The sequence below is a fragment of the Carcharodon carcharias genome, chromosome 8, assembly GCF_017639515.1.
Source record: "Carcharodon carcharias isolate sCarCar2 chromosome 8, sCarCar2.pri, whole genome shotgun sequence".
NCBI lineage: Eukaryota > Metazoa > Chordata > Chondrichthyes > Lamniformes > Lamnidae > Carcharodon > Carcharodon carcharias.
In genome coordinates this window covers 106,515,436-106,540,431 of record NC_054474.1, presented here as the reverse complement: position 1 = coordinate 106,540,431, position 24,996 = coordinate 106,515,436, and the positions used below count along the sequence as shown (strand labels likewise).

Below are 24,996 nucleotides of genomic sequence, written 5' to 3'. Positions count from 1 at the left end.
GTGTGTGCGGGGAAGTGTGTGGTTGCTTCAGGGTGTGTGGGGTAGTGTGTGTGTGTTTCAGGGTGTGTGTGGGGTAGTGTGCGGTTGTTTCAGGGTGTCTGTGGGATAGTGTGTGGTTGTTTTGGGGTGTGTGTGGGGTAGTGTACTGGTGTTTCAGGGTGTGTGGGGTAGTGTACTGGTGTTTCAGGGTGCGTGTGAGGGACTGTGTGGTTGTTTCAGTGTGTGTCTGTAGGGTAGAGTACGGGTGTTTCAGGGTGTGTGTGGGGTAGTGTACGGGTGTTTCAGGGTGTGTGTGGGGTTGTGTGTTGGTGTTTCACAAAGTGTGTGGGGTAGTGAACGGGTGTTTCAGTGTGTGTGTGTGTGTGTGTGTGTGTGTGTGTGTGTGTGTGTGTGTGTGTGTGTGTGTGTGTGTGTGTGGTAGTGTGTGGTTGTTTCAGTGTGAGTGTGGGGTAGTGTACGGGTGTTTCAGGCTGTGTGTGGGTTAGTGTGTGGTTGTTTCAGGGTTTGTGTGGGGTACTGTACGGGTGTTTCAGGGTGTGTGTGTGGTAGTGTGTGGTTGTTTCAGCGTGTGTGTGGGGTAGTGTGTGGGTGTTTCAGTGTGCGTGTGGGGTAGTGAGTGGTTATTTCAACGTGTGTGTGGGGAGGTGTGTGGGTGTTTCAGGGTGTGTGGGGTAGCGTGTGGGTGTTTCAGAGTGTGTGTGGGGTAGTGTGTGGGTGTTTCAGGGTGTGTGTGGGGTAGTGTGGGGTTGTTTCAGCATGTGTGTAGGGTAGTGTACGGGTGTTTCAGCGTGTGGGTGGGGAAGTGTATGGGTGTTTCAGGGTGTGTGTGGGGTAGTGTACGGGTGTTTCAGGGTGTGTGTGCGGTAGTGTGCGGGTGTTTCAGGGTGTGTGGGGAAGTGGAAGGGTGTTTCAGGGTGTGTGTGCAGTAGTGTGTGGGTGTTTCAGCGTGTGTGTGGGTTAGTGAGTGGTTGTTTCAGCGTGTGTGTGCGGTAGTATGTGGTTGTTTCAGCGTGTATGTGGGTTAGTGAGTGGTTGATTCAGCGTGTGTGTGCGGTAGTGTGTGGTTGTTTCAGCGTGTGTGTGGGATAGTGAGTGGTTGATTCAGCGTGTCTGTGGGGTAGTGTGTTGGTGTTTCAGCGTATGTGTGCGGTAGTGTGTGGTTCTTTCAGGGTGTGTGTGGGTTAGTGTGTGGTTGTTTCAGCCTGTGTGTGCGGTAGTGTGTGGTTGTTTCAGCGTGTGTGTGGGTTAGTGAGTGGTTCTTTCAGCGGGTGTGTGGGGAAGTGCGTGGTTGTTCCAGCGTGTGTGTGGGGAAGTGTGTGATTGTTTCAGGGTGTTGTGGAGAAGTGTGTGGTTGTTTCAGGGTGTGTGTGGGGTAGTGTACGGGTGTTTCAGCGTGTGTGTGGGGTAGTGTACGGGTGTTTCAGCGTGTGTGTGGGGTAGTGTACGGGTGTTTCAGCGTGTGTGTGGGGTAGTGTGTGGGTGTTTCAGCGTGTGTGTGGGGTAGTGTGTGGGTGTTTCAGCGTGTGTCTGGGGCAGTGTGTGGATGTTTAAGCGTGTGTGTGGGGTAGTGTACGGGTGTTTCAAGGTGTGTGTGGGGTAGTGTACGGGTGCTTCAAGGTGTGTGTTTGGCAGTGTACGGGTGATTCGGGGTGTGTGTGGGGTAGTGTGCGGGTGTTTCAAGGCCTGAGTGGGGTAGTGTGGGGGGGTTTCAGGGAGTGTGTGCGGTTGTACGTGGGCGTTTCAGGGTGTGTGTGGGCGTTTCAGGGTGTGTGTGGGCGTTTCAGGGTGTGTGTGGGCGTTTCAGGGTGTGTGTGGGCGTTTCAGGGTGTGTGTGGGCGTTTCAGGGTGTGTGTGGGCGTTTCAGGGTGTGTGTGGGCGTTTCAGGGTGTGTGTGGGCGTTTCAGGTTGTGTGTGGGCGTTTCAGGGTGTGTGAGGGGTAGCGTGGGCATTACAGTTTGTGTGTGGGGTAGTGTGTGGTTGTTTCAGGGTGTGCGTGGTGTAGCGTGTGGCTGTTTCAGTGTGTATGGGGTAGTGTGTGGTTGTTTCAGGGTGTCGGTGGGGTAGTGTGTGGTTGTTTTGGGGTGTGTGTGGGGTAGTGTACTGGTGTTTCAGGGTGTGTGTGGGGTAGTGTACTGGTGTTTCAGGGCGTGTGTGGGGTAGTGTACTGGTGTTTCAGGGCGTGTGTGGGGTAGTGTGTGGTTGTTTCAGTGTGCGTGTGTGGTAGTGTGCGGGTGTTTCAGGGTGCGTGTGGGTGTTTCAGGGTGAGTGTGGGGGAGTGTGTGGTTGTTTCAGTGTTTGTGTGGGGTACTGTACGGGTGTTTCACTGTGTGTATGGGGTAGTGTGTGGGTATTTCAGCGTCTGTGTGGGCTAGTGAGTGGTTGTTTCAACCTGTGTGTGGGCTAGTGAGCGGTTGTTTCAGCCTGTGTGTGGGGATGTGTGTGGTTGTTTCAGGGTGTGTGGGGTAGTGTACGGGTGGTTCAGGGTGTATGTGGGGTAGTGTGCAGCTGTTGTAAGGTGTGTGTAGGGTAGTGTACGGGTGTCTCAGGGTGTGTGTGGGGTAGTGTGTGGGTGTTTCAGGGTGTGTGGGGTAGCGTGTGGGTGTTTCAGGGTGTGCGTGGGGTAGTGTGTGTGTGTTTCAGGGTGTGTGTGGGGTAGTGTGGGGTTGTTTCAACGTGTGTGTGGGGTAGTGTACGGGTGTTTCAGCGTGTGTGTGGGGTAGTGTACGGGTGTTTCAGGGTGTGTGTGGGGTAGTGCACGGGTGTTTCAGGGTGTGTGTGTGTGGTAGTGTGCGGGTGTTTCGGGTGTGTGTGGGGAAGTGGAAAGGTGTTGCAGCGTGTGTGTGCGGTAGTGTGTGGTTGTTTCAGCGTGTATGTGGGTTAGTGAGTGGTTGATTCAGCGTGTGTGTGCGGTAGTGTGTGGTTGTTTCAGCGTGTGTGTGGGATAGTGAGTGGTTGATTCAGCGTGTGTGTGGGGTAGTGTGTTGGTGTTTCAGCGTGTGTGTGCGGTAGTGTGTGGTTCTTTCAGGGTGTGTGTGGGTTAGTGAGTGGTTGTTTCAGTTTGTGTGCGGGGTAGTGTGTGGGTGTTTCAGTGTGTGTGTGGGTTAGTGAGTGGTTCTTTCAGCGGGTGTGTGGGGAAGTGTGTGGTTGTCCCAGCGTGTGTGTGGGGAAGTGTGTGATTGTTTCAGGGTGTGTGTGGAGAAGTGTGTGGTTGTTTCAGGGTGTGTGTGTGGTAGTGTACGGGTGTTTCAGCGTGTGTGTGGGGTAATGTACGGGTGTTTCAGCGTGTGTGGGGTAGTGTACGGGTGTTTCAGCGTGTGTGGGGTAGTGTACGGGTGTTTCAGCGTGTGTGGGGTAGTGTACGGGTGTTTCAGCGTGTGTGGGGTAGTGTACGGGTGTTTCAGCGTGTGTGGGGGAGTGTACGGGTGTTTCAGCGTGTGTGGGGTAGTGTACGGGTGTTTCAGCGTGTGTGTGGGGTAGTGTGTGGGTGTTTCAGCGTGTGTGTGGGGTAGTGTGTGGGTGTTTCAGCGTGTTCTGGGGTAGTGTGTGGGTGTTTCAGCATGTGTGTGGGGTAGTGTCTGGGTGTTTCAGCGTGTGTGTGGGGTAGTGTATGGGTGTTTCAAGGTGTGTGTGGGGTAGTGTACGGGTGCTTCAAGGTGTGTGTGTGGCAGTGTACGGGTGATTCGGGGTGTGTGTGGGGTAGTGTGCGGGTGTTTAAGGATGTGTGTGGGGTAGTGTGCGCGTGTTTCAAGGCCTGAGTGGGGTAGTGTGTGGGGGTTTCAGGGAGTGTGTGGGGTTGTACGTGGGCGTTTCAGGGTGTGTGTGGACGTTTCAGGGTGTGTGAGGGGTAGTGTGGGCATTACAGTTTGTGTGTGGGGTAGTGTGTGGTTGTTTCAGGGTGTGTGTGGTGTAGCGTGTGGCTGTTTCAGTGTGTATGGGGTAGTGTGTGGTTGTTTCAGGGTGTCTGTGGGGTAGTGTGTGGTTGTTTTGGGGTGTGTGTGGGGTAGTGTACTGGTGTTTCAGGGTGTGTGTGGGGTAGTGTACAGGTGTTTCAGGGTGTGTGTGGGGTAGTGTGTGGTTGTTTCAGTGTGAGTGTGGGGTATTGTGCGGGTGTTTCAGGGTGCGTATGGGTGTTTCAGGGTGCGTGTGGGGGAGTGTGTGGTTGTTTCAGTGTGTGTCTGTGGGGTAGAGTACGGGTGTTTCAGGGTGTGTGTGGGGTAGTGTACGGGTGTTTCAGGGTGTGTGTGGGGTTGTGTGTTGGTGTTTCACGGTGTGTGTGGGGTAGTGAACGGGTGTTTCAGTGTGTGTGTGTGTGTGTGTGTGTGTGTGTGTGCGTGCGTGCGTGCGTGCGTGCGTGCGTGCGTGCGTGCGTGCGTGTGTGTGTGTGTGTGTGTGTGGGGGGGGGGGGTAGTGTGTGGTTGTTTCAGTGTGAGTGTGGGGTAGTGTACGGGTGTTTCAGGCTGTGTGTGGGTTAGTGTGTGGTTGTTTCAGGGTTTGTGTGGGGTACTGTACGGGTGTTTCAGGGTGTGTGTGTGGTAGTGTGTGGTTGTTTCAGCGTGTGTGTGGGGTAGTGTGTGGGTGTTTCAGGGTGTGTGTGGGGTAGTGTGTGTGTGTTTCAGGGTGTGTGCTGGGTAGTGTGTGGGTGTTTCACTGTGTGTATGGGGTAGTGTGTGGGTATTTCAGCGTGTGTGTGGGCTAGTGAGTGGTTGTTTCAACCTGTGTGTGGGCTAGTGAGTGGTTGTTTCGGCCTGTGTGTGGGGATGTGTGTGGTTGTTTCAGGGTGTGTGCTGGGTAGTGTGTGGGTGTTGCAGGGTGTGTGTGGGGTAGTGTGTGGGTGTTTCAGTGTGCGTGAGGGGTAGTGAGTGTTTGTTTTAACGTGTGTGCGGGGAAGTGTGTGGTTGCTTCAGGGTGTGTGGGGTAGTGTGTGGGTGTTTCAGGGTGTGTGTGGGGTAGTGTGCGGTTGTTTCAGGGTGTCTGTGGGGTAGTGTGTGGTTGTTTTGGGGTGTGTGTGGGGTAGTGTACTGGTGTTTCAGGGTGTGTGTGGGGTAGTGTACTGGTATTTCAGGGTGTGTGTGGGGTAGTGTGTGGTTGTTTCAGTGTGAGTGTGGGGTAGTGTGCGGGTGTTTCAGGGTGCGTGTGGGGGAGTGTGTGGTTGTTTCAGTGTGTGTCTGTGGGGTAGAGTACGGGTGTTTCAGGGTGTGTGTGGGGTAGTGTACGGGTGTTTCAGGGTGTGTGTGGGGTTGTGTGTTGGTGTTTCAGGGTTGGTGTGGGGTACTGTACGGGTGTTTCAGGGTGTGTGTGTGGTAGTGTGTGGTTGTTTCAGCATGTGTGTGTGGTAGTGTGTGGGTGTTTCAGGGTGTGTGTGGGGTAGTGTGTGTGTGTTTCAGGGTGTGTGCTGGGTAGTGTGTGGGTGTTTCACTGTGTGTATGGGGTAGTGTGTGGGTATTTCAGCACGTGTGTGGGCCAGTGAGTGGTTGTTTCGACCTGTGTGTGGGATAGTTAGTGAGTGGTTGTTTCAGCCTGTGTGTGGGGATGTGTGTGGTTGTTTCAGGGTGTGTGGGGTAGTGTGTGGTTGTTTTGGGGTGTGTGTGGGGTAGTGTATTGGTGTTTCAGGATGTGTGTGGGGTAGTGTACTGGTGTTTCAGGGTGTGTGTGGGGTAGTGTGTGGTTGTTTCAGTGTGAGTGTGCGGTAGTGTGCGGGTGTTTCAGGGTGCGTGTGGGTGTTTCACGGTGCGTGTGGGGGAGTGTGTGGTTGTTTCAGTGTGTGTCTGTGGGGTAGAGTACGGGTGTTTCAGGGTGTGTGTGGGGTAGTGTACGGGTGTTTCAGGGTGTGTGTGGGGTTGTGTGTTGGTGTTTCACGGTGTGTGTGGGGTAGTGAACGGGTGTTTCAGTGTGTGTGTGTGTGTGTGTGTGTGTGTGTGTGTGTGTGTGTGTGTGTGTGTGTGTGTGTGTGTGGGGTAGTGTGTGGTTGTTTCAGTGTGAGTGTGGGGTAGTGTACGGGTGTTTCAGGCTGTGTGTGGGTTAGTGTGTGGTTGTTTCAGGGTTTGTGTGGGGTACTGTACGGGTGTTTCAGGGTGTGTGTGTGGTAGTGTGTGGTTGTTTCAGCGTGTGTGTGGGGTAGTGTGTGGGTGTTTCAGGGTGGGTGTGGGGTAGTGTGTGTGTGTTTCAGGGTGTGTGCTGGGTAGTGTGTGGGTGCTTCACTGTGTGTATGGGGTAGTGTGTGGGTATTTCAGCGTGTGTGTGGGCTAGTGAGTGGTTGTTTCAACCTGTGTGTGGGCTAGTGAGTGGTTGTTTCAGCCTGTGTGTGGGGATGTGTGTGGTTGTTTCAGGGTGTGTGCAGTAGTGTACGGGTGGTTCAGGGTGTATGTGGGGTAGTGTACGGGTGTTTCAGGGTGTGTGTGGGGTAGTGTACGGGTGTCTCAGGGTGTGTGTGGGGTAGTGTGTGGGTGTTTCAGTTTGCGTCTGGGGAAGTGTGTGGGTGTTTCAGTGTGCGTGAGGGGTAGTGAGTGGTTGTTTTAACGTGTGTGCGGGGAAGTGTGTGGTTGCTTCAGGGTGTGTGGGGTAGTGTGTGGGTGTTTCAGGGTGTGTGTGGGGTAGTGTGCGGTTGTTTCAGCCTGTGTGTGGGGTATTGTACGGGTGTTTCAGGGTGTGTGGGGGGTAGTGTATGGGTCTTTCAAGGTGTGTGTGGTGTAGTTTTGGGTTGTTTCATGGTGTGTGTGGGGTAGTGTGTGGTTGTTTCAGTGTGTGTGTGGGTTAGTGTGTGGTTGTTTCAGGGTGCGTGTGGGGTAGTTTTCGGTTGTTTCATGGTGTGTGTGGGGTAGTGTGTGGTTGTTTCAGTGTGTGTGGGGTAGTGTGTGTTTGTTTCAGGGTGTGTGTGGGGTAGTGTACGGGTGTTTCTGGGTGTGTGTGGGGTAGTGTACGGGTGTTTCAGGGTGTGTGTGGGGTAGTGTGTGGTTGTTTCTGGGTGTGTGTGGGGTAGTGTACGGGTGTTTCAGGGTGTGTGTGGGGTAGTGTGTGGTTGTTTCAGCGTGTGTGTGGGGTAGTGTGTGGGTGCTTCAGCGTGTGTGTGGGGTAGTGTACGGGTGATTCAGGGTGTGTGTGGGGTAGTGTGTGGGTGTCTTAGGATGTGTGTGGGGTAGTGTGTGGGTGTTTCAGGGTGTGTGGGGGGTAGTGTGCGGGTGTTTCACGGCGTGTGTAGTGTAGTTTACGGGTCTTTCAGGGTGTTTGTGGGGTAGCGTACGGGTGTTTCTGGGTGTGTGTGGGGTAGTGTCCGGGTGTTTCAGGGTGTGTGTGGGGTAGTGTGTGGTTGTTTCTGGGTGTGTGTCGGGTAGTGTACGGGTGTTTCAGGGTGTGTGTGGGGTAGTGTACGGGTGTTTCTGGGTGTGTGTGGGGTAGTGTCCGGGTGTTTCAGGGTGTGTGTGGGGTAGTGTGTGGTTGTTTCTGGGTGTGTGTAGGGTAGTGTACAGGTGTTTCAGGGTGTGTGTGGGGTAGTGTGTGGTTGTTTCAGCGTGTGTGTGGGGTAGTGTACGGGTGTTTCAGCGTGTGCGTGGGGTAGTGTACGGGTGTTTTAGGGTGTGTGTGGGGTAGTGTGTGGGTGTTTCAGGGTGTGTGGGGGCTAGTGTGTGGGTGTTTCAGGGTGTGTGGGGGCTAGTGTGTGGGTGTTTCAGGGTGTGTGGGGGGTAGTGTGTGGGTGTTTCAGGGTGTGTGTGGGGTAGTGTGTGCGTGTTTCAGGGTGTGTGTGGGGTAGTGTGTGCGTGTTTTAGGGTGTGTGTGGGGTAGTGTTGGGGACGATTCAGGGTGTCTGCGTGTTTCAGGGTGTGTGTGGGGTAGTGTTGGGGACGATTCAGGGTGTGTGCGTGTTTCAGTCCATGTGTGGGGTAGTGTGTGGCTGTTTCAGGGTGTGTGTGGGGTAGTGTGTGGCTGTTTCAGGGTGTGTGTGGGGTATTGTGTGGCTGTTTCAGGGTGTGTGTGGGGTAGTGTGTGGGTGCTTCAGGGTGTGTGTGAGGTAGTGTGTGTGGCTGTTTCAGGGTGTGTGTGGGGTAGTGTGTGGCTGTTTCAGCGTGTGTGTGGGGTAGTGTATGGGTGTTTCAGGGTGTGTGTGGGGTAGTCTGTGCGTGTTTCAGCGTGTGTGTGGGGTAGTGTACGGGTGTTTCAGGGTGTGTGTGGGGTAGTCTGTGGGTGTTTCAGGGTGTGTGGGGGGTAGTTTATGGGTGTTTCAGGGTGTTTGTGGGGTAGCGTACGGGTGTTTCGGTGTGTGTGGGGTAGCGTACGGATGTTTCAGGGTGTGTGTGAGGTAGCGTTTGGGTGTTTCAGGATGTGTGTGGGGTAGCGTGTGGGTGTTTCAGGGTGTGTGTGGGGTAGTGTGTGGTTGTTTCAGGGTGTGTGTGGGGTAGTGTACGGGTGTTTCTGGGTGTGCGTGGGATAGTGTGTGGGTGTTTCAGGGTGTGTGTGGGGTAGTGTGTGGGTGTTTCAGGGTGTGTGTGGGGTAGTGTGTGCGTGTTTCAGGGTGTGTGTGGTGTATTGTGTGTGTGTTTCGGGTGTGTGTGGGGTAGTGTGTGGGTGTTTCAGGGTGTGTGTGGGGTGGTGTGTGGGTGTTTCAGGGTGTGTGTGGGGTAGTGTGTGGGTGTTTCAGGGTGTGTGTGAGATAGTGTGTGGTTGTTTCAGGGTGTGTGGGGGTAGTGTGTGAGTGTTTCAGGTTGAGTTTGGGGTAGTGTGTGCGTGTTTCAGGGTGTGTGTGGGGTAATGTGTGGGTGCTTCAGAGTGTGTGTAGGGTAGTGTGTGGGGTAGTGTTGGGGACGATTCAGGGTGTGTGGTTGTTTCAGGTTGTGTGTGGGGTAGTGTGTGGGTGTTTCAGGGTGTGTTTGGGGTAGTGTGTGCGTGTTTCAGGGTGTGTTTGGGGTAGTGTGTGCGTGTTTCAGGGTGTGTTTGGGGTAGTGTGTGCGTGTTTCAGGGTGTGTTTGGGGTAGTGTGTGCGTGTTTCAGGGTGCGTGTGGGGTAGTGTGTGGGTGTTTCAGAGTGTGTGTAGGGTAGTGTGTGGGGTAGTGTTGGGGACGATTCAGGGTGTGTGGTTGTTTCAGGGTGTGTGTGGGGTAGTGTGTGCGTGTTTCAGGGTGTGTGTGGGGTAGTGTTGGGGACGATTCAGGGTGTGTGCGTGTTTCAGGGTGTGTGTGGGGTAGTGTGTGGGTGTTTCAGGGTGTGTGTGGGTTAGTGTGTGGGTGTTTCAGGGTGTGTGTGGGGTAGTGTGTGGGTGTTTCAGGGTGTGTGTGGGGTAGTGTGTGCGTGTTTCAGGGTGTGTGTGGGGTAGTGTGTGCGTGTTTCAGGGTGTGTGTGGGGTAGTGTGTGGGTGTTTCAGGGTGTGTGTGGGGTAGTGTGTGCGTGTTTCAGGGTGTGTGTGGGGTAGTGTGTGCGTGTTTCAGGGTGTGTGTGGGGTAGTGTTGGGGACGATTCAGGGTGTCTGCGTGTTTCAGGGTGTGTGTGGGGTAGTGTTGGGGACGATTCAGGGTGTGTGCGTGTTTCAGTCCATGTGTGGGGTAGTGTGTGGCTGTTTTAGGGTGTGTGTGGGGTAGTGTGTGACTTTCAGGGTGTGTGTGGGGTAGTGTGTGGCTGTTTCAGGGTGTGTGTGGGGTAGTGTGTGGGTGCTTCAGGGTGTGTGTGAGGTAGTGTGTGTGGCTGTTTCAGGGTGTGTGTGGGGTAGTGTGTGGCTGTTTCAGCGTGTGTGTGGGGTAGTGTACGGGTGTTTCAGGGTGTGTGTGGGGTAGTCTGTGGGTGTTTCAGGGTGTGTGGGGGGTAGTTTACGGGTGTTTCAGGATGTTTGTGGGGTAGCGTACGGGTGTTTCGATGTGTGTGGGGTAGCGTACAGATGTTTCAGGGTGTGTGTGAGGTAGCGTTTGGGTGTTTCAGGATGTGTGTGGGGTAGCGTGTGGGTGTTTCAGGGTGTGTGTGGGGTAGCGTGTGGGTGTTTCAGGATGTGTGTGGGGGGTAGTGTGTGGTTGTTTCTGGGTGTGTGTGGGGTAGTTTACGGGTGTTTCAGGGTGTGTGTGGGGTAGTGTGTGGTTGTTTCAGCGTGTGTGTGGGTGTTTCAGCGTGTGTGTGGGGTAGTGTACGGGTGTTTCAGGGTGTGTGTGGGGTAGTCTGTGGGTGTTTCAGGGTGTGTGGGGGGTAGTTTACGGGTGTTTCAGGGTGTTTGTGGGGTAGCGTACGGGTGTTTCGGTGTGTGTGGGGTAGCGTACGGATGTTTCAGGGTGTGTGTGAGGTAGCGTTTGGGTGTTTCAGGATGTGTGTGGGGTAGCGTGTGGGTGTTTCAGGGTGTGTGTGGGGTAGTGTGTGGTTGTTTCAGGGTGTGTGTGGGGTAGTGTACGGGTGTTTCTGGGTGTGCGTGGGATAGTGTGTGGGTGTTTCAGGGTGTGTGTGGGGTAGTGTGTGGGTGTTTCAGGGTGTGTGTGGGGTAGTGTGTGCGTGTTTCAGGGTGTGTGTGGTGTATTGTGTGTGTGTTTCGGGTGTGTGTGGGGTAGTGTGTGGGTGTTTCAGGGTGTGTGTGGGGTGGTGTGTGGGTGTTTCAGGGTGTGTGTGGGGTAGTGTGTGGGTGTTTCAGGGTGTGTGTGAGATAGTGTGTGGTTGTTTCAGGGTGTGTGGGGGTAGTGTGTGAGTGTTTCAGGTTGAGTTTGGGGTAGTGTGTGCGTGTTTCAGGGTGTGTGTGGGGTAATGTGTGGGTGCTTCAGAGTGTGTGTAGGGTAGTGTGTGGGGTAGTGTTGGGGACGATTCAGGGTGTGTGGTTGTTTCAGGTTGTGTGTGGGGTAGTGTGTGGGTGTTTCAGGGTGTGTTTGGGGTAGTGTGTGCGTGTTTCAGGGTGTGTTTGGGGTAGTGTGTGCGTGTTTCAGGGTGTGTTTGGGGTAGTGTGTGCGTGTTTCAGGGTGTGTTTGGGGTAGTGTGTGCGTGTTTCAGGGTGCGTGTGGGGTAGTGTGTGGGTGTTTCAGAGTGTGTGTAGGGTAGTGTGTGGGGTAGTGTTGGGGACGATTCAGGGTGTGTGGTTGTTTCAGGGTGTGTGTGGGGTAGTGTGTGCGTGTTACAGGGTGTGTGTGGGGTAGTGTTGGGGACGATTCAGGGTGTGTGCGTGTTTCAGGGTGTGTGTGGGGTAGTGTGTGGGTGTTTCAGGGTGTGTGTGGGTTAGTGTGTGGGTGTTTCAGGGTGTGTGTGGGGTAGTGTGTGGGTGTTTCAGGGTGTGTGTGGGGTAGTGTGTGGGTGTTTCAGGGTGTGTGTGGGGTAGTGTGTGCGTGTTTCAGGGTGTGTGTGGGGTAGTGTGTGCGTGTTTCAGGGTGTGTGTGGGGTAGTGTGTGGGTGTTTCAGGGTGTGTGTGGGGTAGTGTGTGCGTGTTTCAGGGTGTGTGTGGGGTAGTGTGTGCGTGTTTCAGGGTGTGTGTGGGGTAGTGTTGGGGACGATTCAGGGTGTCTGCGTGTTTCAGGGTGTGTGTGGGGTAGTGTTGGGGACGATTCAGGGTGTGTGCGTGTTTCAGTCCATGTGTGGGGTAGTGTGTGGCTGTTTCAGGGTGTGTGTGGGGTAGTGTGTGGGTGCTTCAGGGTGTGTGTGAGGTAGTGTGTGTGGCTGTTTCAGGGTGTGTGTGGGGTAGTGTGTGGCTGTTTCAGCGTGTGTGTGGGGTAGTGTACGGGTGTTTCAGGGTGTGTGTGGGGTAGTCTGTGGGTGTTTCAGGGTGTGTGTGGGGTAGTTTACGGGTGTTTCAGGGTGTTTGTGGGGTAGCATACGGGTGTTTCGGTGTGTGTGGGGTAGCGTACAGATGTTTCAGGGTGTGTGTGAGGTAGCGTTTGGGTGTTTCAGGATGTGTGTGGGGTAGCGTGTGGGTGTTTCAGGGTGTGTGTGGGGTAGCGTGTGGGTGTTTCAGGGTGTGTGTGGGGTAGTGTGTGGGTGTTTCAGGGTGTGTTTGGGGTAGTGTGTGCGTGTTTCAGGGTGTGTGTGGGGTAGTGTGTGGGTGTTTCAAGGTGTGTGTGGGGTAGTGTGTGGGTGTTTCAGGGTGTGTTTGGGGTAGTGTGTGCGTGTTTCAGGGTGTGTGTGGGGTAGTGTGTGGGTGTTTCAGGGTGTGTGTGGGGTAGTGTGTGAGTGTTTCAGGGTGGGTGTGGGGTGGTGTGTGGGTGTTTCAGGGTGTGTGTGGGGTAGTGTGTGGGTGTTTCAGGGTGTGTCTGGGGTAGTGTGTGGTTGTTTCAGGGTGTGTGGGGGTAGTGTGTGAGTGTTTCAGGTTGAGTTTGGGGTAGTGTGTGCGTGTTTCAGGGTGTGTTTGGGGTAATGTGTGGGTGTTTCAGAGTGTGTGTAGGGTAGTGTGTGGGGTAGTGTTGGGGACGATTCAGGGTGTGTGGGTGTTTCAGGGTGTGTGTGGGGTAGTGTGTGGGTGTTTCAGGGTGTGTGTGGGTGTTTCAGGGTGTGCCTGGGGTAGTGTGTGGGTGTTTCAGGGTGTGTGTGGGGTAGTGTGTGGGTGTTTCAGGGTGTGTGTGGGGTAGTGTGTGGGTGTTTCAGGGTGTGTGTGGGGTAGTGTGTGCGTGTTTCAGGGTGTGTGTGGGGTAGTGTGTGCGTGTTTCAGGGTGTGTGTGGGGTAGTGTTGGGGACGATTCAGGGTGTCTGCGTGTTTCAGTGTGTGTGGGGTAGTGTTGGGGACGATTCAGGGTGTGTGCGTGTTTCAGTCCGTGTGCGGGGTAGTGTGTGGCTGTTTCAGGGTGTGTGTGGGGTAGTGTGTGGCTGTTTCAGGGTGTGTGTGGGGTAGTGTGTGGGTGTTTCAGGGTGTGTGTGAGGTAGTGTGTGTGGGTGTTTCAGGGTGTGTGTGGGGTAGTGTGTGATTGTTTCAGGGTGTGTGGGGGGTAGTGTGTGGGTGTTTCGGGTGTGTGTGGGGTAGTGTGTGGGTGTTTCAGGGTGTGTTTGGGGTAGTGTGTGCGTGTTTCAGGGTGTGTGTGGGTGTTTCGGGGTGTGTGTGGGTGTTTCAGGGTGTTTGTGGGATAGTGTGTGGGACGATTCAGGGGGCCTGCGCTGCGGTGTTATGGGGCCACTTATCAGTGTAATTCCGGACTAGAAGTCAGGACCTACGTGAAAGTTTCCGCCTGGACACATTCCCTCGCAGCGACGTCAAAGGTTCCAACTGCAAACAGAGAGAAAATCCATCAGCTCCCGTATGTCTGCCTGCTCCCTCCGTCCTCCGCACACCGCCTTCCAAAGATTCTGTCCCCTCCCTCCCTGCACTGACCTCTTGTTCCCTCCGACTCTGCCGACGCATCTTCAAACCGGATGTAACGTCACAGGAAGCATCCCACCCTAAATGCGCCCGTCCGGAAACAAAATACCCTGAACCAACGACGGTGCCCGGGCACTGTCCCCGCCGTATGTGTCCCGTCAGAGACAGATCGTGCCCGGACCCTGTCCCTATCCCTGCTGTGCCCAGACCCTGACGCTGCTGTGCCCGGACCCTGATGCTGCCTCTGCTGTGCCCAGACCCTGACACTGTCCCTGCTGTGCCCAGACCCTGACGCTGTCCCTGCTGTGACCGGGCGCTGACGCTGTCCCTGCTGTGCCCAGACCCTGACACTGTCCCTGCTGTGCCCAGACCCTGACGCTGTCCCTGCTGTGACCGGGCGCTGACACTGTCCCTGCTGTGCCCGGACCCTGACGCTGTCCCTGCTGTGACCGGGCGCTGACACTGTCCCTGCTGTGCCCGGACCCTGACGCTGTCCCTGCTGTATCCGGACCCAGGCGCTGTCCCTGCTGTGCCCGGACCCTGACACTGCCCCTGGTGTGCCCGGACCCTGACACTGTCCCTGCTGTGCCCGGGCGCTGACGCTGTCCCTGATGCGCCCGGATGCTGATGCTGTCCCCGCTTTGCCCGGACCCTGACGCTGTCCCTGCCATGCCCGGCACTGACACTGTCCCTGCTGTGCCCGGACCCTGACGCTTTCCCTGATGTGCCCGGCCTCTGACGCTGTCCCTGCTGTGCCCGGGCCCTGACGCTGTCCCTGCAGTGCCCGGGCGATAACGCTGTCCCTGAAGTGCCCGGGCGCTGACGCTGGCCCAGCTGTGCCTGGGCGCTAACGCTGTGCCAGCTGTGCCCGGGCCCTGATGCCTTCCGTGCTGTGCCCGGACGCTAACGCTGTCCCTGCTGTGCCCAGGCGCTGACGCTGTCCCTGCCGTGCCCGGACCCTGACGCTGACCCTGCTGTGCCTGGATCCTGACACTCTCCCTGCTGTGCCCTGACGCTGTCCCTGAAATGCCCTGACGCTGACGCTGTCCCTGCTGTGCCCTGACGCTGACGCTGTCCCCGCTGTGTCGGGACGCCGACGCTGTCCCCACTGTGTCTGGACGTTGACGCTGTCCCCGCTGTGCCCGGACCCTGATGCTTTCCCTGCTGTGCCCGGACCCTGACACTCTCCCTGCTGTGCCCGGGCCCTAACGCTGTCCCTGCTGTGCCCGGGCGCTGATGCTGTCCCCGCTTTGCCCGGACCCTGACGCTGTCCCTGCTGTGCCCGGGCCCTGACGCTGTCCCTGCTGTGCTCGGGCGCTAACGCTGTCCCTGCTGTGCCTGGGTGCTGACGCTGTCCCAGCTGTGCCTGGGCGCTAATGCTGTGCCAGCTGTGCTCGTGCCCTGACGCCTTCCGTGCTGTGCCCGGGTGCTAATGCTGTCCCTGCTGTGCCCGGGCGCTGACGCTGTCCCTGCCATGGCCGGACCCTGACGCTGACCCTGCTGTGCCCCGATCCTGACACTGGCCCTGATCTGCCCAGACCCTGACGCTGTCCCTGATGTGCCTGGACGCTGACGCTGTCCCTGCTGTGCCCAGAAGCTGACGCTGACCCTGCTGTGACCGGACGCTGACGCTGTCCCTGATGTGCCCGAACGCTGACGCTGTCCCTGGACGCTGACGCTGGCCCTGCTGTGCCCGGACCCTGACACTGTCCCTGCTGTGACTGGGCGCTGTCGCTGTCCCTGCTGTGCCCGGACGCTGACGCAGTCCCCGCTGTGTCCAGATGCTGACGCTGTCCCCGCTGTGCCCGGACCCTGATGCTTTCCCTGCTGTGCCCGGACCCTGATCCTCTCCCTGCTGTGCCCGGGCCCTAACGCTGTCCCTGCTGTGCCCGGGCGCTGACGCTGTCCCCGCTTCTCCCGGACCCTGACGCTGTCCCTGCCATGCCCGGCGCTGACACTCGCCCTGCTGTGCCCGGACCCAGACGCTCTCCCTGCCGTGCCCGGGCACTGACACTGTCCCTGCTGTGCCCGGACCCTGACACTTTCCCTGCTGTGCTCGGGCGCTAACGCTGTCCCTGCTGTCCCCGGGTGCTAACGCTGTGCCAGCTGTGCCCATGCCCTGACGCCTTCCGTGCTGTGGCCGGGCGCTAACGCTGTCCCTGCCGTGCCCGGACCCTACGCGGACCCTGCTGTGCCCGGATCCTGACACTGGCACTGATGTGCCCAGACCCTGACGCTGTTCCTGATGTTCCCGGACGCTGACGCTGACCCTGCTGTGACCGGACGCTGACCCTGTCCCTGATGTGCCCAAACGCTGACGCTGTCCCTGGACCCTGACGCTGTGCCTGCTGTGCCCGGACGCTGACGCTGTCCCTGCTGAGCCCGGACGCGGACGCTGTCTCTGTTGTGCCCGGAGCCTGACGCTCTCCCTGCTGTGCCCGGGCGCTGACGCTGTCCCTGCTGTGCCCGGGCGCTAACGCCGTCCCTGCTGTGCCCAGGCCCTGACGCCGTCCCTGCTGTGCCCGGACCCTGACGCTGTCCCTGCTGTGCCCGGACGCTGGCGCTGTCCCTGCTGTGCCCGGACGCTGACGCTGTCCATGCTGTGGCTGGAGCCTGACGCTGTCCCTGCTGTGCCCGGAGCCTGACGCTCTCCCTGCTGTGCCCGGGTGCTGACGGTGTCCCAGCTGTGCCCGGACCCTGACGCTGTCCCTGATGTGCCCAGACGCTGACGCCGTCCCTGCTGTGCCCGTACCCTGACACACTCCCTGCTGTGCCCGGACGCAGGCGCTTTCCCTGCTGTGCCCGGACCCTGACACTCTCCCTGCTGTGCCCGGGCCCTAACGCTGTCCCTGATGTGCCCGGACGCTGACACTGTCTCTGCTGTGCCCGGGTGCTAACGCTGTCCTTGCTGTGCCCGGGCGCTGACGCTGTCCCCGCTGTGCCAGGACCCTGACGCTGTCCCTGCTGTGCCCGGACTCTGACGCGTCCCTGATGTGCCCGGGCGCTGACGCCGTCCCTGCTGTGCCCGGACGGTGACGTCGTCCCTGCTGTGCCCGGATGCTGACGCCATCCCTGCTGTGCCCGGAGCCTGACGCCGTCCCTGTTGTGCCCGGACGCTGACGCCATCCCTGATGTGCCCGGACGCTGATGACGTCCCTGCTGTGCCCGGACGCTGACTCCGTCCGTGCTGTGGCCGGGCACTGACGCTGTCCCTGCTGTGCCCGGACACTGACGCTCTCCCTGCTGTGCCCAGACGCTGACACTGTCCCTGCTGTGGCCGGGCGCTGACGCTGTCCCTGCTGTGCCCGGGCGCTGACGCTGTCACTCCTGTGCCCGGGCGCTAACGCTGTGCCTGCTAAGCCCGGGCCCTGAAGCCGTCCCTGCTGTGCCCAGACGCTGACGCTGTCCCTGCTGTGCCCGGAGCCTGATACCGTCCCTGCTGTGCCCAGAGCCTGACGCCGTCCCTGCTGTGCCCGGACCCTGACGCCGTCCCTGTTGTGCACGGACGGTGACGCCGTCCCTGATGTGCCCGGACGCTGACTCCGTCCGTGCTGTGGCCGGGCCCTGACGCTGTCCCTGCTGTGCCCGGACACTGACGCTCATCCCTGCTGTGCCCGGACGCTGACACTGTCCCTGCTGTGGCCGGGCGCTGACGCTGTCCCTGCTGTGCCCGGGCGCTGACGCTGTCCCTGCTGTGCCCGGACACTGACGCTCTCCCTGCTGTGCCCGGACGCTGACACTGTCCCTGCTGTGGCCGGGCGCTGACACTGTCCCTGCTGTGGCCGGGCGCTGACGCTGTCCCTGCTGTGCCCGGGCGCTGACGCTGTCACTCCTGTGCCCAGGCGCTAACGCTGTGCCTGCTAAGCCCGGGCCCTGAAGCCGTCCCTGCTGTGCCCGGGCGCTAACGCCGTCCGTGCTGTCCCTGGGCGCTGACACTGTCCCTGCTGTGCCCGGGCGCTAACAGTGTCCCTGCTGTGCCCGGACGCTGACACTGTCCCTGCTGTGCCCAGACGCTGACGCCGTCCATGCTGTGCCCGAACGCTGACGCTGTCCCTGCTGTGCCCGGACACTGGCGCTGTCCCTGCTGTGCCCGGACGCTGACGCCGTCCCTGATGTGCCTGAACGCTGACACTGTCCCTGCTGTGCCCGGACCCTGACGCTCTCCCTGCTGTGCCCGGACGCTGACACTGTCCCTGCTGTGGCCGGGCGCTGATGTTGTCCCTGATGTGCCCGGACGTTGACGCTGTCCCTGCTGTGCCCGGACCCTGACGCTTTCCCTGCTGTGCCCGGACGCTGACGCTGTCCCTGCTGTGCCCGGACCCTTACGCTGTCCCTGCTGTGCCCGGGCGCTGACGCTGTCCCTGATGTGCCCGGGCGCTGACGCTCTCCCTGCTGTGCCCGGATGCTGACACTGTCCCTGCTGTGCCCAGTCCCTGACGCTGACCGTGATGTACCCAGATGCTGACACTGTCCCTGCTGTGCCCGGACCCCGACGCTATCCCTGCTGTGCCCGGACCCAGACACTCTCCCTGCCGTGCCCGGATGCTGACACTGTCCCTGCTGTGCCCTGACCCTGACGCTTTCCCTGCTGTGCCCGGACTCTGACGCGTCCCTGCTGTGCCCAGGACCTGACGCTGTCGCTGCTGAGCTCGGGCGCTAACGCTGTTCCTGCTGTGCCCGAACGCTGACGCTATCCCTGGACGCTGACGCTGTCCCTGCTGTTCCCGGACCCTGACGCTGTCCCTGCTGTGCCCGGGCGCTGACGCTGTCCCTGCTGTGCCCGGACGCTGACGCTCTCCCTGCTGTGCCTGGACGCGGACGCTGTCTCCGTCCGTGCTGTGGCCGGGCGCTGACGCTGTCCCTGCTGTGCCCGGGCGCTGACGCTGTCACTCCTGTGCCCGGGCGCTAACGCTGTGCCTGCTAAGCCCGGACCCTGAAGCCGTCCCTGCTGTGCCCAGAGCCTGACGCCGTCCCTGATGTGCCCGGACGCTGACGCTGTCCCTGCTGTGCCCGGATGCTGATACCGTCCCTGCTGTGCTCGGACGCTGACGTCGTCCCTTCTGTGCCCGGACGCTGACGCCGTCCCTGCTGTGCCCGGAGCCTGACGCCGTCCCTGCTGTGCCCAGAGCCTGACGCCGTCCCTGCTGTGCCCGGACCCTGACGCCGTCCCTGATGTGCCCGGACGGTGACGCCGTCCCTGATGTGCCCGGACGCTGACTACGTCCCTGCTGTGCCCGGTCGCTGACTCCGTCCGTGCTGTGGCCGGGCGCTGACGCTGTCCCTGCTGTGCCAGGACGCTGACGCTCTCCCTGCTGTGCCCGGACGCTGACACTGTCCCTGCTGTGGCCGGGCGCTGACGCTGTCCCTGCTGTGCCCGGGCGCTGACGCTGTCACTCCTGTGCCCGGGCGCTAACGCTGTGTCTGCTAAGCCCGGGCCCTGAAGCCGTCCCTGCTGTGCCCGGGCGCTAACGCTGTCCGTGCTGTCCCTGGGCGCTGATGCTGTCCCTGATGTGCCCGGGCGCTAACAGTGTCCCTGCTGTGCCCGGACGCTGACGCTGTCCCTGATGTGCCCAGACGCTGACGCCGTCCCTGCTGTGCCCGGACACTGGCGCTGTCCCTGCTGTGCCCGGATGCAGATGTTGTCCATGCTGTGCCCGGACGCTGACCCAGTCCCTGCTGTGCCTGGAGCCTGACGCTGTCCCTGCTGTGCCCCGACCCTGACGCTGTCCCTGCTGTGCCTGGACGCTGAAGCCGTCCCTGATGTGCCCGAACGCTGACACTGTCCCTGCTGTGCCCGGACCCTGACGCTCTCCCTGCTGTGCCCGGACGCTGAAACTGTCCCTGCTGTGGCCGGGCGCTGACGTTGTCCCTGACGTGCCCGGACGCTGACGCTGTCCCCGCTGTGCCCGGACCCTGATGCTTTCCCTGCTGTGCCCGGACGCTGACGCTGTCCCTGCTGTGCCCGGACTCTTACTCTGTCCCTGCTGTGCCCGGGCGCTGACGCTGTCCCTGATGTGCCCGGGCGCTGACGCTGTCCCTGCTGTGCCCGGACTCTTACTCTGTCCCTGCTGTGCCCGGGCCCTGACGCTGTCCCTGCTGTGCCCGGACCCTGACGCTGTCCCTGCTGTGCACGAACCCTGACGCCTTCCCTGCTGTGCCTGGACCCTTACACTGCTGTGCCCAGACCCTGACGCTGTCCCTGCTGTGCCCGGACCCTGACGCTGTCCCTGCTGTGCCCGGACCCTGACACTGCTGTGCCTGGGCGCTGACACTCTCTCTGCTGTGCCCGGATGCTAACGCTGACCCTGCTGCGCCCGGACCCTGAAGCTGTCCCTGATGTGCCCGGACCCTGACGCTCTCCCTGCTGTGCCCAGACGCTGACACTGTCCCTGCTGTGGCCGGGCGCTGACGCTGTCCCTGCTGTACACGCGCCCTGACACTCTCCCTGCTGTGTCCGGGCGCTAATGCTGTCCCTTCTGTACCCGGACGCTGACGCTGACCCTGCTGCGTTCGGACGCTGACGCTGTCCCTGATGTGCCCGGACTCTGACCCTGTCCCTGCTTTGCCCGAACCTTGACGCTGTCCCTGCTGTGCCCGGACCCTGACACTGCTGTGCCTGGGCCCTGACACTCTCTCTGCTGTGCCCGGACACTGACTCTGTCCCTGCTGTGCCCGGGCCCTGATGCTGTCCCTGCTGTGCCCAGACACTGACGATGTCCCTGCTGTGCCCGGGCCCTGACGCTGTCCCTGCTGTGCCCGAGAGCTAATGCTGTCCCTGCTGTGCCCGGACCCTGACGCTGTCCCTGCTGTGCCCAGGCCCTGACACGGCTGTGCCTGGGCGCTGAGGCAGTCCCTGCTGTGCCCGGACTCTGACGCTGTTCCTGCTGTGCCCGGGCCCTGACACGGCTGTGCCTGGGCACTGAGGCAGTCCCTGCTGTGCCCGGACTCTGACGCAGTCCCTGCTGTGCCCGGGCCCTGACACTGCTGTGCCCGGGCGCTGACGCTGTCCCTGCTGTGCCCGGACCCTGTCCCTATCCCTGCTGTGCCCGGACCCTGACGCTGTCCCTGCTGTGCCCGGACCCTGACGCAGTCCCTGCTGTGCCCAGATGCTGACGCTGTCCCTGCTTTGCCCGGACGCTGACGCTGTCCCTGCTTTGCCCGGACGCTGACTCTGACCCTGCTGTGCCCGAACTCTGACAATGACCCTGCTGTGCCAGGATCCTGACGCTGTCTGTGCTGTGCCCAGACGCTGACGCTGTCCCTGCTGTGCCTGGACTTTGACACTGTTTCTGATGTGCCTGGACCCTGACGCTGTCTCTGATGTGCCCGGATGCTGACTCTGTCCCTGATGTGCCCGGACGCTGACTCTGTCCCTGCTGTGCCCGGATTCTGACACTGTCCCTGCTGTGCTCGGTCACTGAAGCTCTCCCTGCTGTTTCCGGACGCTGACACTTTCCTTGCTGTGCCCGGGCGCTGACGCTGACCGTGATGTGCCTGGACGCTGACACTGTCCCTGCTGTGCCCGGACCCTGATGTTGTCACTGCAGTGCCCGGACCCTGACGCTGTCCCTGCTGTGCCCGGACCCTGACGCTGTCCCTGCTGTGCTCGGGCACTGACGCTGTCCCTGCTGTGCCCGGATGCTGACGCTTCCCTGCTGTGCCCGGACGCTGACACTGTTCCTGCTGTTACCGGGCGCTGACGCCGACCCTGCTGTGCCCGGACCCTGACGCTGTCCCTGCTGTGCCCGGACCCTGACGCTATCCCTAGTGTGCCCGGGCCCTGACACTGCTGTACCTGGGCGCTGACGCTGTCCCTGCTGTGCCCGCACCCTGCCACTGTCCCTTCTGTGCCCGGACCCTGACGCTGTGCCTGCTGTGCCTGGCCCCTGACACTGTCCCTCCTGTGCCCAGACCCTGACGCTATCCCTGCTGTGCCCGGACCCTGACGCTGTCCCTTCTGTGCACGAACCCTGACGCCTTCCCTGCTGTGCCTGGACCCTTACACTGCAGTGCCCGGACCCTGACGCTGTCCCTGCTCTGCCCGGACCCTGATGCTGTCCCTGTTGTGCCCGGACCCTGACACTGCTGTGCCTGAGCGCTGACACTCTCTCGGCAGTGTCCGGGCCCTGATGCTGTCCCTGCTATGCCCAGACCCTGACGATGTCCCTGCTGTGCCCGGGCCCTTACGATGTCCGTGCTGTGCCCCAGAGCTAATGCTGTCCTTGCTGTGCCCGGACCCTGACGCTGTCCCTGCTGCGCCCCGACCCTGAAGCTGACCCTGTTGTTCCGGGTCGCTGACGCTGTCCCTGATGTGCCCATAACTTGACGTTCTCCCTGCTGTGCCCGGATGCTGACACTGTCCCTGCTGTACCCGGGCGCTGACGCTGTCCCTGCTGTGCCCGGACCCTGACGCTGTTCCTGCTGTGCCCGGACCCTGACGCTGTTCCTGCTGTGCCCGGGCCCTGACACTGCTGTGCCGGGGCGCTGAGGCTGTCCCTGCTGTGCCCGGACCCTGACGCAGTCCCTGCTGTGCCCGGGCCCTGACACTGCTGTGCCCGGGCACTGACGCAGTCCCTGCTGTGCCCGGACCCTGTCCCTATCCCTGCTGTGCCCAGACCCTGACGCTGTCCCTGCTGTGACCGGACCCTGATGCTGTCCCTGCTGTGCCCAGACGCTGACGCTGTCCCTGCTTTGCCCGGATGCTGACACTGTCCCTGCTGTGCCCGGACGCTGACTCTGACCCTGCTGTGCCCGAACCCTGACACTGACCCTGCTGTGCCAGGATCCTGGTGCTGTCCCTGCTGTGCACAAACCCTGACGCCTTCCCTGCTGTGCCTGGACCCTTACACTGCTGTGCCCGGACCCTCACGCTGTCCCTGCAGTGCCCGGACCCTGACGCTGTCCCTGCTGTGCCCAGACCCTGACACTGCTGTGCATGGGCGCTGAAACACTCTCGGCTGTGCTCGGGCCCTGACGCTGTCCCTGCTGTGCCCAGACCGTGACGATGTCACTGCTGTGCCCGGGCCCTGACGCTGACCCTGCTGTGCCCCAGAGCTAATGCTGTCCCTGCTGTGCCCGGACCCTGACGCTGTCCCTGCTGTGCCCGGACCTTGACGCTGACCCTGCTGTGCCTGGTCGCTGACGCTGTCCCTGATGTGCCCGGACCCTTACGCTGACCCTGCTGTGCCCAGACCCTGACGATGTCCCTGCTGTGCCCGGGCCCTTAAGATGTCCCTGCTGTGCCCCAGAGCTAATGCTGTCCCTGCTGTGCCCGGACCCTGATGCTGTCCCTGCTGCGCCCTGAACCTGAAGCTGACCCTGTTGTTCCGGGTGGCTGACGCTGTCCCTGATGTGCCCGGACGCTGACGCTGTCCCTGCTGTGCCCGAACCCTGACGCTGACCCTGACTTCCCAGTATCCTGACGCTGTCCCTGCTGTGCCCGTGCACTGACGGTGTCCCTGCTGTGCCCAGACCCTGACACTGTTGTGCCCAGACGCTGAGGCTGTCCCTGCTGTGCCCGGGCGCTGACGCTGACCGTGATGTGCCTGGGCGCTGACGCTGACCGTGATGTGCCCAGACGCTGACACTGTCCCTGCTGTGCCCGGAACCTGACACTATCACTGCTGTGCCCGGACGCTGACGCTGTCCCTGCTGTGCCCGGACGCTAATGATGTCCTTGATGTGCCCAGACGCTGACACTGTCCCTGATGTGCCCGGATGCTGATTCTGTCCCTGCTGTGCCCGGACCCTGACGCTGTCCCTCCTGTGTCAGGCGCTGACGCTGTCCCTGATGTGCCCGGACGCTGACACTGTCCCTGATGTGCCCGGATGCTGATTCTGTCCCTGCTGTGCCCGGACCCTGACGCTGTCCCTCCTGTGTCAGGCGCTGACGCTGTCCCTGATGTGCCCGGATGCTGACGCTCTCCCTGATGTGCCCGGATGCTGATTCTGTCTCTGCTGTGCCCGGACCCTGACGCTGTCACTGCTGTGCCGGCACACTGACGCTGTCCCTGCTGTGCCAGGACCCTGGCGCTGTCCCTGCTGTGCCCGGACCCTGACGCTGTCCCTGCTGTGCCCGGGCCCTGACACTGCCGTGCCCGGGCGCTGACGCTGTCCCTGCTGTGCCCGGAATCTGTCCCTATCCTTGCTGTGCCCAGACCCTGACACTGTCTCTGCTGTGCCCGGAACCGGACGCTGTCCCTGCTGTGCCCAGATCCTGTCCCTATCCCTGCTGTGCCCGGACCCTGGCGCTGTCCCTGCTTTGCCCGGGCCCTGACGCTCTCCCTGCTGTGCCTGCGTGCTGAAATTCTCTCTGCTGTTCCCGAACCCAGACACGCTACCTGCTGTGCTCGGGCACTGACACTGTCCCTGCGGTGCCCATAACTTGACGTTCTCCCTGCTGTGCCCGGGCACTGACGCTGACCATGCTGTGCCCGGACCGTGACACTGCCCCTGCTGTGCCCAGACCCTGACGCTGTTCCTGCTGTGCCCGGACCCTGACGCTGTTCCTGCTGTGCCCGGGCCCTGACACTGCTGTGCCTGGGCGCTGAGGCTGTCCCTGCTGTGCCCGGACCCTGACGCAGTCCCTGCTGTGCCCGGGCCCTGACACTGCTGTGCCCGGGCGCTGACGCTGTCCCTGCTGTGCCCGGACCCTGATGCTGTCCCTGCTGTGCCCAGATGCTGACGCTGTCCTTGCTTTGCCCGGACGCTGACACTGTCCCTGCTGTGCCCGGACGCTGACCCTGACCCTGCTGTGCCCGAACCCTGACACTGACCCTGCTGTGCCAGGATCCTGACGCTGTCCCTGCTGCGCACAAACCCTGACGCCTTCCCTGCTGTGCCTGGAACCTTACACTGCAGTGCCCGGACCCTGACACTGCTGTGCATGGGCGCTGACACTCTCTCGGCTGTGCCCGGGCCCTGACGCTGTCCCTGCTGTGCCCAGACCGTGACGATGTCGCTGCTGTGCCCGGGCCCTGACGCTGACCCTGCTGTGCCCCAGAGCTAATGCTGTCCCTGCTGTGCCCGGACCCTGACGCTGTCCCTGCTGTGCCCGGACCCTGACGCTGACCCTGCTGTGCCTGGTCGCTGACGCTGTCCCTGATGTGCCCGGACCCTTACGCTGACCCTGCTGTGCCCAGTCCCTGACGATGTCCCTGCTGTGCCCGAACCCTGACGCTGACCCTGATTTGCCAGGATCCTGACGCTGTCCCTGCTGTGCTCGGACCCTGACGCTGTCCCTGATGTGTCCGGGCGCTGACGCTCTCCCTGCTGTGCCCCGACCCTGACGCTCTCCCTGCTGTGCCCGTACCCTGACACTGTCCCTGATGTGCCCGGGCGCTGAAGCTCTCCCTGCTGTGCCTGTACGCTGACACTGTCCCTGCTGTGCCTGGACCCTGACACTGTCCCTGCTGTGCCCGGACCCTGACGCTGTCCCTGCTTTGCCCGGACCCTGTCCCTATACCTGCTGTGCCCGGACCCTGACGCTGTCCCTGCTGTGCCTGGACGCTGACGCTGCCTCTGCTGTGCCCGGACCCTGACGCTGTCACTGCTATGCCGGCACACTGACGCTGTCCCTGCTGTGCCAGGACCCTGACGCTGTCCCTGCTGTGCCCGGACCCTGACGCTGTCCCTGCTGTGCCCGGGCCCTGACACTGCCGTGCCCGGGCGCTGACGCTGTCCCTGCTGTGCCCGGAATCTGTCCCTATCCTTGCTGTGCCCAGACCCTGACACTGTCTCTGCTGTGCCCGGAACCGGACGCTGTCCCTGCTGTG

General features: G+C 60.8%; 1 protein-coding gene across 8 annotated transcripts in view; it reads right to left on the bottom strand.

Moving 5' to 3' along the window:
- uimc1 (ubiquitin interaction motif containing 1) overlaps positions 1-13,273 on the bottom strand; it is a 145,404-nt gene extending 132,131 nt beyond the window's left edge. For 7 of the 8 annotated variants that reach the window (XR_005943788.1, XR_005943789.1, XM_041193551.1 and 4 more), the window contains exons 1-2: positions 13,235-13,273; positions 13,078-13,129 (exon numbers count right to left, since the gene is read on the bottom strand). Coding sequence is in view for 6 of the 8 variants with exons in the window: in XM_041193551.1 (XP_041049485.1) it covers positions 13,078-13,129; positions 13,235-13,264 (82 nt within the window). In the remaining 2 variants the exon portion in view is untranslated. The remainder of the gene's footprint in view (positions 1-13,077; positions 13,130-13,234) is intronic. The other variant, XM_041193553.1, reaches the window with a different exon arrangement.
- Between the last annotated feature and the right edge of the window lie 11,723 nt (positions 13,274-24,996).